Here is a 15,956-nt window from a genome sequence, read left to right on the forward strand (position 1 = left end):
AACTAGCTAATTTGAATCTTTTTGAAAAAATTAAAAAAATAATTTATGGAACATCATTAGTAATTTTTCCTGATTTAAGATACATTTTAGAATTTTGATGACATGTTTTAAATTGGTTAAAATCCAATCTGCACTTTGTTAGAATATTTAACAAATTGGACCGAGCTATATTTCTAACAAAGACAAATCAGTATTTCTTCTAGATTTTCCAGAACAAAATTTTTAAAAGAAATTCAAAATACTTTGAAATAAGATTTAAATTTGATTCTACAGATTTTCTAGATTTGCCAGAATAATTTTTTTGAATTTTGATCATAGTAAGTTTGAAGAAATATTTCACAAATATTCTTCGTCAAAAAAACAGAAGCTAAAATATTTATTATTCTTTACAATAAAAAAAATTTTTTTTTTTTACTTGAACATTGATTTAAATTGTCAGGAAAGAAGAGGAAGAAATTTAAAAGGTAAAAAGGTATATTTGTTTAAAAATCCTAAAATCCTTTTTAAGGTTGTATTTTTTCTCTAAAATTGTATTTCTAAAAGTAATAAGAAGCAAAGTAAAAAATAAATGAATTTATTTAAACAAGTGAAGACCCATCCATCCATCCATTTTCTACCGCTTATTCCAAGTGAAGACCAAGTCTTTAAAATATTTTCGTGGATTTTCAAATTCTATTTGAGTTTTGTCTCTTTTAGAATTAAAAATGTCGAGCAAAGCGAGACCAGCTTGCTAGTAAATAAATACAATTTAAAAAATAGAGGCAGCTCACTGGTAAGTGCTGCTCTTTGAGCTATTTTTAGAACAGGCCAGCGGGCGACTGATCTGGTCCTTACGGGCTACCTGGTGACCGCGGGCACCGCGTTGGTGACCCTGCCCTAGTATATACAATAATATAAACCAAGTCATTGTATTTCATTTAGGATTATTTCATATCTTCATTTAAATAAAAATATATTTTTTATCTTTTTTTGGATACAGTCAATAAATAATGTGAACATGTATCATAACATGGAAATCTAAGAGAACGTGTTGTGGATGATTGTGGACTGGGAATTGTTTTAATTTTATTTTTTTACACATTTTTATTAAAAAAAAAAAAAAAAAAAAAATTCCGACGTATTACATTTTAGACGATTTCTCTTCTTAGTTATTATTTCTCCGGCTGTAGAAAAGAGCCGCTCACAGGGCACAGAGGAGGCGTCAGTGCGACACAGTTGGCGTATCGGTCACGTGACCAAAACAGCTCATGATCGGTCACGTGACTTTCTAAAAGCGGTACGCGCACCGACACAGGGTTTCGCTCTATGAGCTCGACGCATGCGCCGATGCATCGGTGTTGCCGGACCCATCACTAAAATTTCCTCCCATACACCAGAGGGCGCTGCCGTTTAAATCCACACACTTTATCGACTGCATCATCCGGGTACTGCCGTTTGAACACTTGAGCGCGGATCACTAAACTGGTTCAAAAAAACTGAAATATATTAATAACTACAAACACGGACGCTGTTTTCTCTACATTTTTTAAAATCTTTTATTTTATGGCGTCGACGCAGTTTGGAAGAAAAAACATCAATACTCGAGTGTACAGTTTGTAACGCGGACGCCTTTTTTTTTTTTTAAGGTCACTTTGAAGATAATAGGCGGGATGCTTTTTGTTTACTAACACTTGACACTAACTAGTAGTTGTAGTGTGTAACATAACTAGTAGTTGTAGTGTGTAACATCCAGGACTAACACTAACTAGTAGTTGTAGTGTGTAACATCCAGCATGACGCGGCAAGAACAACCCAAGGCGGTGTACTTGAAGACTTACGGCAAAGGACTACGAAAGCTGACCGCCTGGATATCACCGCAGACCGGCAAGGGAGTCTTCGACAGCAGCAAGACGACAGACGGGGACGAATCCGTGTTTGAACCCGCTAAAGTCAGGTACAAACACTCACTAGACATCCCTCATATCTTGCTCAGCGAGTGTAATAATATTTGTTATTTTTGCACTGCACAACACACGGGATCAAATAAATGTTTCCTGCCAAAAAACAGGAAACACGTGGAATTTCAATCAATCAATCAATCAAAGTTTACTTATATAGCCCTAAGTCCATAGTGGATCTAGCTTATTAGTGAGAGTCCAGTCCATAGTGGATCTAACATAATAGTGAGAGTCCAGTCCATTGTGGATCTAACATAATCGTGAGAGTCCAGTCCATAGTGGATCTAACATAATAGTGAGAGAGTCCAGTCCATAGTGGATCTAACATAATAGTGAGAGTCCAGTCCATTGTGGATCTAACATAATAGTGAGAGTCCAGTCCATAGTGGATCTAACATAATAGTGAGAGTCCAATCCATAGTGGATCTGACATAATAGTGAGAGTCCAGTCCATAGTGGATCTAACATAATAATGTGAGAGTCCAGTCCATAGTGGATCTAACATAATAGTGTGAGAGTCCAGTCCATTGTGGATCTAACATAATAGTGAGAGTCCAGTCCATAGTGGATCTAGCATAATAGTGTGAGAGTCCAGTCCATAGTGGATCTAACATAATTGTGTGAGAGTCCAGTCCATAGTGGATCTAACATAATAGTGAGAGTCCAGCCCATAGTGGATCTAACATAATAGTGTGAGAGTCCAGTCCATTGTGGATCTAACATAATAGTGAGAGTCCAGTCCATAGTGGATCTAACATAATAGTGAGAGTCCAGTCCATAGTGGATCTAACATAATAGTGGGAGTCCAGTCCATAGTGGATCTAACATAATAGTGAGAGTCCAGTCCATAGTGGATCTAACATAATAGTGTGAGAGTCCAGTCCATAGTGGATCTAACATAATAGTGTGAGAGTCCAGTCCATAGTGGATCTAGCATAATAGTGTGAGAGTCCAGTCCATTGTGGATCTAACATAATAGTGAGAGTCCAGTCCATAGTGGATCTAACATAATAGTGGGAGTCCAGTCCATAGTGGATCTAACATAATAGTGGGAGTCCAGTCCATAGTGGATCTAACATAATAGTGAGTCCAGTCCATAGTGGATCAAACATAATAGTGAGAGTCCAGTCCATAGTGGATCTAGCATAATAGTGAGAGTCCAATCCATAGTGGATCTAACATAATAGTGAGAGTTCAGTCCATAGTGGATCTAACATAATAGTGTGAGAGTCCAGTCCATAGTGGATCTAACATAATAGTGAGAGTCCAGTCCATAGTGGATCTAACATAATAATGTGAGAGTCCAGTCCATAGTGGATCTAACATAATAGTGTGAGAGTCCAGTCCATTGTGGATCTAACATAATAGTAAGAGTCCAGTCCATAGTGGATCTAGCATAATAGTGAGAGTCCAGTCCATAGTGGATCTAGCATAATAGTGTGAGAGTCCAGTCCATTGTGGATCTAACATAATAGTGAGAGTCCAGTCCATTGTGGATCTAACATAATAGTGAGAGTCCAGTCCATAGTGGATCTAACATAATAGTGTGAGAGTCCAGTCCATAGTGGATCAAACATAATAGTGAGAGTCCAGTCCATAGTGGATCTAACATAATAGTGAGAGTCCAGTCCATTGTGGATCTAACATAATCGTGAGAGTCCAGTCCATAGTGGATCTAGCATAGTAGTGAGAGTCCAGTCCATAGTGGATCTAACATAATAGTGGGAGTCCAGTCCATAGTGGATCTAACATAATAGTGGGAGTCCAGTCCATAGTGGATCTAGCATAATAGTGTGAGAGTCCAGTCCATAGTGGATCTAGCATAATAGTGAGAGTCCAGTCCATTGTGGATCTAACATAATAGTAAGAGTCCAGTCCATAGTGGATCAAACATAATAGTGAGAGTCCAGTCCATAGTGGATCAAACATAATAGTGAGAGTCCAGTCCATAGTGGATCTAACATAATAGTGAGAGTCCAGTCCATAGTGGATCTAACATAATAGTGTGAGAGTCCAGTCCATAGTGGATCTAACATAATATTGTGAGAGTCCAGTCCATAGTGGAACTAGCATAATAGTGTGAGAGTCCAGTCCATTGTGGATCTAACATAATAGTGAGAGTCCAGTCCATAGTGGATCAAACATAATAGTGAGAGTCCAGTCCATAGTGGATCTAACATAATAGTGAGAGTCCAGTCCATAGTGGATCTAACATAATAGTGAGAGAGTCCAGTCCATAGTGGATCTAACATAATAGTGTGAGAGTCCAGTCCATAGTGGATCTAGCATAATAGTGTGAGTCCAGTCGATAGTGGATCTAACATAATAGTGTGAGAGTCCAGTCCATAGTGGATCTAACATAATAGTGAGAGTTCAGTCCATTGTGGATCTAACATAATAGTGAGAGTCCAGTCCATAGTGGATCTAACATAATAGTGTGAGAGTCCAGTCCATAGTGGATCTAACATAATAGTGTGAGAGTCCAGTCCATAGTGGATCTAACATAATAGTGAGAGAGTCCAGTCCATAGTGGATCTAACATAATAGTGAGAGTCCAGTCCATAGTGGATCTAACATAATAGTGAGAGTCCAGTCCATAGTGGATCTAACATAATAGTGTGAGAGTCCAGTCCATAGTGGATCTAACATAATAGTGAGAGTCCAGTCCATAGTGGATCTAACATAATAGTGAGAGTCCAATCCATAGTGGATCTAACATACAGGTAAAAGCCAGTAAATTAGAATATTTTGAAAAACTTGATTTATTTCAGTAATTGCATTCAAAAGGTGTAACTTGTACATTATATTTATTCATTGCACACAGACTGATGCATTCAAATGTTTATTTCATTTAATTTTGATGATTTGAAGTGGCAACAAATGAAAATCCAAAATTCCGTGTGTCACAAAATTAGAATATTACTTAAGGCTAATACAAAAAAAGGGATTTTTAGAAATGTTGGCCAACTGAAAAGTGTGAAAATGAAAAATATGAGCATGTACAATACTCAATACTTGGTTGGAGCTCCTTTTGCCTCAATTACTGCGTTAATGCGGCGTGGCATGGAGTCGATGAGTTTCTGGCACTGCTCAGGTGTTATGAGAGCCCAGGTTGCTCTGATAGTGGCCTTCAACTCTTCTGCGTTTTTGGGTCTGGCATTCTGCATCTTCCTTTTCACAATACCCCACAGATTTTCTATGGGGCTAAGGTCAGGGGAGTTGGCGGGCCAATTTAGAACAGAAATACCATGGTCCGTAAACCAGGCACGGGTAGATTTTGCGCTGTGTGCAGGCGCCAAGTCCTGTTGGAACTTGAAATCTCCATCTCCATAGAGCAGGTCAGCAGCAGGAAGCATGAAGTGCTCTAAAACTTGCTGGTAGACGGCTGCGTTGACCCTGGATCTCAGGAAACAGAGTGGACCGACACCAGCAGATGACATGGCACCCCAAACCATCACTGATGGTGGAAACTTTACACTAGACTTCAGGCAACGTGGATCCTGTGCCTCTCCTGTCTTCCTCCAGACTCTGGGACCTCGATTTCCAAAGGAAATGCAAAATTTGCATGGTTGGGTGATGGTTTGGGGTGCCATGTCATCTGCTGGTGTCGGTCCACTCTGTTTCCTGAGATCCAGGGTCAACGCAGCCGTCTACCAGCAAGTTTTAGAGCACTTCATGCTTCCTGCTGCTGACCTGCTCTATGGAGATGGAGATTTCAAGTTCCAACAGGACTTGGCGCCTGCACACAGCGCAAAATCTACCCGTGCCTGGTTTACGGACCATGGTATTTCTGTTCTAAATTGGCCCGCCAACTCCCCTGACCTTAGCCCCATAGAAAATCTGTGGGGTATTGTGAAAAGGAAGATGCAGAATGCCAGACCCAAAAACGCAGAAGAGTTGAAGGCCACTATCAGAGCAACCTGGGCTCTCATAACACCTGAGCAGTGCCAGAAACTCATCGACTCCATGCCACGCCGCATTAACGCAGTAATTGAGGCAAAAGGAGCTCCAACCAAGTATTGAGTATTGTACATGCTCATATTTTTCATTTTCATACTTTTCAGTTGGCCAGCATTTCTAAAAATCCCTTTTTTGTATTAGCCTTAAGTAATATTCTAATTTTGTGACACACGGAATTTTGGATTTTCATTTGTTGCCACTTCAAATCATCAAAATTAAATGAAATAAACATTTGAATGCATCAGTCTGTGTGCAATGAATAAATATAATGTACAAGTTACACCTTTTGAATGCAATTACTGAAATAAATCAAGTTTTTCAAAATATTCTAATTTACTGGCTTTTACCTGTAATAGTGAGAGAGTCCAGTCCATAGTGGATCTAACATAATAGTGAGAGTCCAGTCCATAGTGGATCTAACATAATAGTGAGAGTCCAGTCCATAGTGGATCTAACATAATAGTGAGAGTCCAGTCCATAGTGGATCTAACATAATAGTGAGAGTCCAGTCCATAGTGGATCTAACATAATAGTGAGAGAGTCCAGTCCATAGTGGATCTAACATAATAGTGTGAGAGTCCAGTCCATAGTGGATCTAACATAATAGTGAGAGTCCAGTCCATAGTGGATCTAACATTCAAATCATATAGAAGAAACTTGTGTTGAAGCATTTTTATGCCTCCCTGACTTTTTTGTGACTGTTTTCTAATCTACTGTTAATCCTGTAACCCAGGGGTGCCCACACTGTTTCTGCAGGCGAGCTACTTTTCAATTGATCAAGTCGTGGGGATCTACCTCATTCGTATATAAAATTTATATTTACTTATTTATGAAATATATGTTTTTGTTAACAAGTTAAAGGTGTTTAATGATAATGCAAGCATGTTTAACACATATAGTTAATATTGTTAAAAAATTAAAGGTGTTTAATGATAATACAAGTATGTTTAATACATATAGTTAATATTGTTAATAAGTTAAAGGTGTTTAAAGATAATGCAAGCATGTTTAATACATATAGTTAATATTGTTAACAAGTTAAAGGTGCGATGAGGTGGTGACTTGTCCAGGGTGTACCCCGCCTTCCGCCCGATTGTAGCTGAGATAGGCTCCAGCGCCCCCCGCGATCCCAAAGGGAATAAGCGGTAGAAAATGGATGGATGGAAGTTAAAGGTGGTTAAAAATAATACAAGCATGTTTAACACAAATAGTTAATATTGTTAACAACTTAAAGGTGGTTAAAGATAATACAAGCATGTTTAATACATATAGTTAATATTGTTAACAAGTTAAAGGTGATTAAAAATAAAACAAGCATGTTTAACACAAATAGTTAATATTGTTAACAACTTAAAGGTGGTTAAAGATAAAACAAGCATGTTTAACACATATAGTTAATATTGTTAACAACTTAAAGGTGGTTGAAGATAATACAAGCATGTTTAATACATATAGTTAATATTGTTAACAAGTTAAAGGTGGTTAAAGATAATACAAGCATGTTTAACACATATAGTTAATGTTGTTAACAACTTAAAGGTGGTTAAAGATAATACAAGCATGTTTAACACATATAGTTAATATTGTTAACAACTTAAAGGTGGTTAAAGATAAAACAAGCATGTTTAACACATATAGTTAATATTGTTAACAACTTAAAGGTGGTTAAAGATAATACAAGCATGTTTAACACATATAGTTAATGTTGTTAACAACTTAAAGGTGGTTAAAGATAATACAAGCATGTTTAACACATATAGTTAATATTGTTAACAAGTTAAAGGTGTTTAAAGATAGTACAAGCATGTTTAACACATATAGTTAATATTGTTAACAAGTTAAAGGTGTTTAAAGATAGTACAAGCATGTTTAACACATATAGTTAATATTGTTACAAGTTAAAGGTGTTTAAAGATAATACAAGCATGTTTAACACATATAGATTCCTTTCTTTCATGAAGACAAGAATAAAAGTTGGTGTATTACCTGATTGTGATGACTTGCATTGATAGGAATCAGACAGTGGTGATGATAACGTCCGCATTTTCGAATGGAGGAGAAAAAAAGTCCTCCTTTCTGTCCAATACCACATGAAAGTGGTTGGTTTTTGGCATCTTATTTGTCCAGCTTCCGTACTCCTTTGTATACACTTTACAAGAAATACATTGTCGGCAAACTCCGTAGCTTGCTAGCTTGTGCACGCCAGCTTTCTGAGACTCTTATTTTGGTAGCGCAGGCAGGATGAAGCAGAGCTTTTATTGTGCAACTGTGCAGTCGGTCCTTGGAGTTTTGACGACAGGTACGGCGCCAGAGTCTGTTGAAATAAAGTGTTTCTCGCCTTCCAGTCGGTCATTTTAATGAGCTGGCAGCAGCCAGCGTCATCTCAGAAGACCCTCGGGTGCCGTGAATGTCAATCGAGTGACGAAAGTGAAGATTTATGATCGCTCATTTTTAGGACTATTTTTTTAATGCCTGGCTGGTGATCGACTGACACACCCTCCGAGATCGACCGGTAGATCGCGATCGACGTAATGAGCACCCCTGCCATAGTGGATCTAGCATAATAGTGAGAGTCCAATCCATAGTGGATCTAACATAATAGTGAGAGTCTAATCCATAGTGGATCTAACATAATATTGTGAGAGTCCAGTCCATAGTGGATCTAACATTCAAATCATATAGAAGAAACTTGTGTTGATGGATTTTTATGCCTCCCTGACCTTTTTTTTGACTGTTTTCTAATCTACTGTTAATCCTGTAACACATTCTCATGTGTTTTCACATTTTCAGAAGGAAGAAAGCCAATTCCAAAGGAAAGGTAGTCCGCCCTACAAGAAGGAAAGCAAAGGAGAATATTGATAGTCCCATACATCAACATGTTCTACAGGGCAAGACCACCAGGTAAAGAACATACCTGCCAACTACTCCGGTTTTCCCGTAATTAGTACGGTTTTCATCAACCTATTCCGGGTTACGGTTGCAGTGATAAAAAATACGTTTTTTCATTAATTAAAAAAAAAAATTAAAAAAAAAAAGTTTTATTCACGAAATCGCGTAACAACAATGACAATCAACACTGCTTCCCGTAACTTCCTATCGAGCCATTCCGAATGCCATGCGCGAGGCTATTTATAGCACCGCTGCCAAGCACGAGGCACCAGTTGCCATTGTTTCCAAACGAGCGAACGATCATGGAATCAGCCGGAGAAAAATCGCGTACGAGTCTTAAACCGAAAAGAAAACCGCAGTCATTCCGTGAAGAATATTCAAAAGCCTATCCGGGAATAATTATCCGTTCCAAAAAAGGGTGAAAACTACGCGAATTGCACCTTGTGCAGACAAGATTTTTCGATCGGACACGGAGGAATTAGCGATGTAAAAGACCACGTTGGGACAAAAAAACACAAGTCTAATGCCGTTGCTAGCGATACAAGTGGAAAACTTTCAACGTTTTTCGTCGCCCAAACAGATTCTTTGGATGTGATAAATGCCGAAGTTTTATTTACGGAGGCAATAATTGAGCATGGACTTCCAATCGCACTGGCTGATCACATGGGACAGTTAAATGTTTGTAATGCAACCTTTAAAAATCAATACGCGGTGATCGCGGTCCCAAAAATAAACTTTTCTTGCATGATAATGTCCAGAAAAATTTGCTTTATATTACTATAGAGTCCTTTTAACGAATGAGTTTGATGGTTTATCACAAACCTTAAATGAAAGAAGTCCTTTGTTCTCCTGCACCATGCATGCGCTTTGGCCTTGCTTCGTGTTTGGTGCGCAATCCTGTCGGCTGTATTTCACAGCACGACATACTGTTAAAAGTGTTTATACTGATCACATGAGACAGTTATTTCGGAAAATGTTTCCCGACTCGTAAATCGCCAAAAAAATATGGATGTGGTCGAACCAAAACATCAAACATTATTCAGTGTCTTGGAACAGAATCCTCAAAAAAGTATCGCCGATGTCATGAAGACGGAACCATTTAGCATGTCGACTGATTATGACGATGTAAAACTGTACCCCGTTTGTGTTCGATATTTCGATGACGACATTGGAAAAGTATTGTCAGTACTTCTGTCTTTGAGGCTTCCACAGGCGAAAACATTTACAAAATACTCGCGGAAGAAATAGACTCAAACGAAATTCCTTGGCAGAATTTGGTTTGCTTTGCTGCCGATAATGCTGCAGTGATGATGGGATCTAAAAAGGGTGTTGCAGCTTTCATTACGGAAATGTCTCCTTCGGTTTACATCGCCGGTAAGTACAGTTCGTAGCATAAAAAAACTCACAAAACATAACATTTTAAGTAAATCTTTTATTACATAAACAATAAATCAAATCAAAAATAATTTCTGTGTACAGTACCGTATTTTCCGCACTATAAGGCGCACCGGATTATTAGCCGCACCTTCAATGAATGGCATATTTCATAACTTTGTCCACCAATAAGCCGCCCCGGACTATAAGCCGCGCCTACGCTGCGCTAAAGGGAATGTCAAAAAAACAGTCAGATAGGTCAGTCAAACTTTAATAATATATTAAAAACCAGCGTTCTAACAACTCTGTTCACTCCCAAAATGTACGCAAATGTGCAATCACAAACATAGTAAAATTCAAAATAGTGCAGAGCAATAGCAACATAATGTTGCTCAAACGTTAATGTCACAACACACAAAATAAACATAGCGCTCACTTTCTGAAGTTATTCTTCATTCGTAAATCCTTCGTCTTCGGTGTCCGAAGTGAAAAGTTGGGCAAATGTGAGATCCAAAATGGCCGGGTCCGTCTCGTCGAAGTCATCGGAGTCAGTGTCACTGTTATCCAGCAGTTCTGTGAATCCTGCCTTCCGGAAAGCTCGGACCACAGTTGTGACCGAAATATCTGCCCAGGCATTTACGATCCACTGGCAGATGTTGGCGTCGTCTGGCGCTGCCTCCCTGTCTTAGTGAAGGTGTGTTCGCCTTCTGTCATCCATTGTTCCCACGCAGTTAGCAGTCTAGCTTCGAATGCCCTGTTGACACCAATATCTAGCGGCTGGAGGTCTTTTGTCAATCCACCCGGAATGACGGCGAGTATTGAATTAAGCGCGTAAGTGTGTCTCTTAATGTGCTGTTATGAGCTAGCAAATATAACAACTACACTACCCAGCATGCAACGATAGTTACGAGCATGCGCGGTAGCCCTGAGAAGCGTTGTTGTATGCTGGCAGTTAGAATGTGGTTATGAGCACGCTGTGAGTAAACGTTGAGAACTCAGTTAACACGCCTCGTCTGCATTATTTATAATTAGACAGACAACACACTTAATAGGAGCCATTTTGGGGTCTTTACATAAACACACAAATGGAAATGAAACGTCACATATCCCAGCATGCACCGCGCTTCTTCTTCTTCCGGGGGCGGGTGGTTGCTTACAGTACAAGAAGAAGCGCTTCCTGTTCTATGGGGGCGGGTGCTTACCTTGACGGTTGCTTGCGTAGAAGAAGAAGCGCTTCCTGTTCTACCGGGAAAAAAGACGGCGGCTGTTTACCGAAGTTGCGAGAACGAAACTTTATGAAAATGAATCTTAATATTTATCCATATATAAAGCGCACCGGGTTAAAAGCCGCACTGTCAGCTTTTGAGTAAATTTGTGGTTTTTAGGTGCGGCTAATGGTGCGGAAAATACGGTATATGTATATAAAGGTATATACAGTATAGGCGTAATATGATCAAACTTTCTTGTTCTTGTCAAAAGTCTAGCAGCCGCATTTTGTACCAATTGTAGTCTTTTAATGCTAGACATAGGGAGACCCGAAAATAATACGTTACAGTAGTCGAGACGAGACGTAACGAACGCATGAATAATGATCTCAGCGTCGCTAGTGGATAAAATAGAACGAATTTTAGCGATATTACGGAGATGAAAGAAGGCCGTTTTAGTAACACTCTTAATGTGTGATTCAAAGGAGAGAGTTGGGTGGAAGATAATACCCAGATTCTTTACTGATTCGCCTTGTGTAATTGTTTGGTTGTCAAATGTTAAGGTGGTATTATTAAATAAATGTCGGTGTTTAGCAGGACCGATAATCAGCATTTCCGTTTTCTTGGCGTTGAGTTGCAAGAAGTTAGCGGACATCCATTGTTTAATTTCATTAAGACACGCCTCCAGCTGACTACAATCCGGCGTGTTGGTCAGCTTTAGGGGCATGTAGAGTTGGCTGTCATCAGCATAACAATGAAAGCTAACACCGTATTTGCGTATGATGTCGCCTAGCGGCAGCATGTAAATGCTAAAGAGTGCAGGGCCAAGAACCGAACCCTGAGGAACTCCGCACGTTGCCTTAACATAGTCCGAGGTCACATTGTTATGGGAGACGCATTGCATCCTGTCAGTAAGATAAGAGTTAAACCACGACAAAGCTAAGTCTGACATACCAATACGTGTTTTGATACGCTCTAATAAAATATTATGATCGACGGTATCGAAAGCAGCGCTAAGATCAAGAAGCAGCAACATAGATGACGCATCAGAATCCATCGTTAGCAGTAGATCATTAGTCATTTTTGCGAGGGCTGTCTCCATGTCAATCAACCCATATGATTTTTGCTGTAATATTTTTGTTTTGAAAAGTCACTGTGACTGATAGAAAAGTGATGGTTTTAGCAACATTTTAACCTGTCTGAGGGCTTCACGGTGGCAGAGGGGTTAGTGCATCTGCCTCACAATACGAAGGTCCTGAGTAGTCTTGGTTTCAATCCCGGGCTCGGGATCTTTCTGTGTGGAGTTTGCATGTTCTCCCCGTGACTGCGTGGGTTCCCTCCGGGTACTCCGGCTTCCTCCCACCTCCAAAGACATGCACCTGGGGATAAGTTGATTGGCAACACTAAATTGGCCCTAGTGTGTGGATGTGAGTGTGAATGTTGTCTGTCTATCTGTGTTGGCCCTGCGATGAGGTGGCGACTTGTCCAGGGTGTACCCGGCCTTCCGCCCTATTGTAGCTGAGATAGGCTCCAGCGCCCCCTGTTACCCCAAAGGGAATAAGCGGTAGAAAATGGATGGAAAAATGGATGAATGCTAATAATCATTTTGCGTCGGGGGGGCGAAGCCTGAACCCCCCACCAGGACTTTGTCCTGGACCTACCGGGGCCTGCGGCCCCTGGACCCTGGCTACTAGGTTTTTCTGATTTCAAAAGTTGGCAGGTATGAAAGAAGCATGCAATTACCAGATTTAGGCTCACCGGAATATAAAACGCACTGCAGATGAGCGGGTATATTCGGGTCTATTTTCATACAAAAGGCACACTGGATTTTAAGGCACATTAAAGGGGTCATATTATTTTTTCTGTGTATAAAACTAATCCTTGTGGTCTACATAACATGTAATGGTGGTTCTTTGGACAAAATGTTGCATAGATGATGTTTTCCACATCATCTTCAAGTCGCTTTTTGACCGTCTTATCAGGATGCGACGTTTTTTGGGCGGTCTTATTTACGTGGCTCACCTTCAACAGCGTTTTTTCACCGTCATCTTGGTCTTACCGGTAGTTTTCAGCGCTTCCACAGAGAGTCTACTGACAGATATGAGTTAGAACTGTACGCTATTTTGTATTACAGGCATGTGATTTTTCCGTCTATAGTCGGAAATCCGTCTTTTTTATCTCTGTAGAAATATAAAAAAATATTTTTTGTTTTTTCCGACCTACAATGTGTGTTAAAATCTCTTTGCCATACCTGCCGACAACTACGATTTTCCCGTAATGAGTATTCAATTCATTTGGATGAATGGGCTATGTATTTATGTCAACTGTTGATCATTTTTCAATTCTTTAAACACTAAAACATCTTTAAATGGTGCTTTATTCGCAAAGTTTTGCATGTTCAATTGCTGAATAACCAGGAGCTTTGGAGGGGTTGTCCCCCTTGTGCCCCCACCAGGGCACCGCCCTGGACCCGCGGCTTATTTTGAGTCTTTTTCATTAAGTTCAAATCACACGCCTGGTATTACAGTGATGGATACATTCCCCACAACAAGAGGATAAAGAAAAAGGAGGAGCTTATTCACTTTGGCATCAGGCAACAACGGCAGAAGTGCGCAAATGTTCGGATCCCAAATGTACAACAGTAGGAACCAATAGGTAATAAAAGTTGGTTTTGCATAAGAGGCCGAAACAAAACGCCAGATAATGGGGTACTTATACACACTAAGGCTGCAGCTAACGATTATTTTTCTATCGATTAATCTATAGATTATTTTTTTCGATTAATCGGTTAATCTATAGATTATTTTTTTCGATTAATCTATAGATTATTTTTCCTTTTACCGATTATTTTTTTTATTTAAAATGAAGATGAAAAAATAAATGTAGGCCAGTTTTTTCAAAAGGCATGGCTTTTATTTACAAAAAAAAAAGTATGGCCACTCAGTCAACATTGACAACAACATGACAAAATATTCTGTAACAATGTAAACATTTAACAAAATTAAAAGTAGCTTATTTGCTTTTAATGTGCAAATATAAAAGTAAACATCCAGTGCAAATCTTAATATTCTGCAATAGTATAAGCATTTCAAAAGTAAAAGTATTGCTTATTTTGCTTTAAAATGTGCAAAAATAAAGATAAACATCCAATTCAAAAAAGTGCAAAACGGAAATATTCTGTAACAACAGTGTAAACATTTCAACAAAAGTAAAAGTATTGCTTATTTGCTAAAATGTGCAAAAATAAAGATAAACATCCAATACAAAAAAGTGCAAAACGAAATATTCTGTAACAACAGTGTAAACATTTCAACAAAAGTAAAACTTTTGCTTATTTTGCTTAATAACACAACAATGATAGTATGATTAAAGTGAAAGTTAATTGTTCGTTTGTACATAGTATACGTAATTGTTAATGTTGTAAAAGGTATTTGCACAACTAATTAACGTTAGCGTTAAAGAGGAGCGCGTCTTTGTAAACACTGAACAGGCACGCCAAACGCTCCTCTCAGAGCGAAACGGTGCTTTAGTTTATGAATTTACAACGCAGATACAAATGACACATTCATGTTTTTGTGTAATGATGACAACGTATACTCACGCGGACGATTGACTAGTTGATGGTGATGGCAAGAATGCTGCCGTTGTGCTGCTATGATAGGCCATTTCCGCTCGACACAGTGTGCATACAACAACATTATTAGCAGAGGTGGGTAGAGTAGCCAGAAATTGTACTCAAGTAAGAGTACTGTTACTTTAGAGATTTATTACTCAAGTAAAAGTAAGGAGTAGTCACCCAAATATTTACTTGAGTAAAAGTAAAAAGTATGTTGTGAAAAAACTACTCAAGTACTGAGTAACATACACACACATATCATATATATATATATATATATATATATATATATATATATATATATATATATATATATATATATATATACATTGATATATACAGTATATAATTTATATTTATTTATTTTGCCGTTTTTGTTTACATGTTAAAGGTGTTTTAATAATTATACATGCATGTTTAACATATAGATTCCTTTCTTTCATGAAGACAAGAATATAAGTTGGTGTATTACCTGATTCTGATGACTTGCATTGATTGTAATCAGGAAGCAGTGCTGGTAACGTCCACGTTTTCAAATGGAGGAGAAAAAAAGTTCCTCCTTTCTGTCTAATACCACATGAAAGTGGTTGTTATTTGGCATCTTATTTGTCCACCTTCCATATTCGTTTTTATACCCTTTACAAGAAATACATTGGCGGCAAACTCCGTAGCTTGCTAGCTTGTTTGCGCTGGCTTTCGGAGACTCTTATTTTGAAAGCGCAGGCGCGATGGAGCGGGACTTTTATTGTGAAGACAGGAACTGTGCAGTCAGTCTTTAGGCTTTTGACGGGATGTACGTTTGAAATAAAAAAGGGTCTTTTTTCCTTCACACTTTTGATTGATTGATTGGAACTTTTATTAGTAGATTGCACAGTACAGTGCATATTCCGTACAATTGACCACTAAATGGTAACACCCGAAGTTAGCTCGGAGCCAGTCAGGTCATGTGACCCCTGGCTCTGTTTGATTGGTCCA

General features: G+C 38.8%; 1 protein-coding gene across 1 annotated transcript in view; it reads left to right on the top strand.

Moving 5' to 3' along the window:
- Positions 1 to 1,474: 1,474 nt before the first annotated feature.
- haspin (histone H3 associated protein kinase) overlaps positions 1,475 to 15,956 on the top strand; it is a 76,064-nt gene continuing 61,582 nt past the window's right edge. The window contains exons 1-2 of the mRNA XM_061984443.2: positions 1,475 to 1,933; positions 8,688 to 8,798. Of these exons, the coding sequence (XP_061840427.1) occupies positions 1,773 to 1,933; positions 8,688 to 8,798 (272 nt within the window). The 5' untranslated portion in view covers positions 1,475 to 1,772. The remainder of the gene's footprint in view (positions 1,934 to 8,687; positions 8,799 to 15,956) is intronic.

The sequence above is a fragment of the Nerophis lumbriciformis genome, linkage group LG25 (genome assembly GCF_033978685.3).
Source record: "Nerophis lumbriciformis linkage group LG25, RoL_Nlum_v2.1, whole genome shotgun sequence".
NCBI classification, from domain to species: domain Eukaryota; kingdom Metazoa; phylum Chordata; class Actinopteri; order Syngnathiformes; family Syngnathidae; genus Nerophis; species Nerophis lumbriciformis.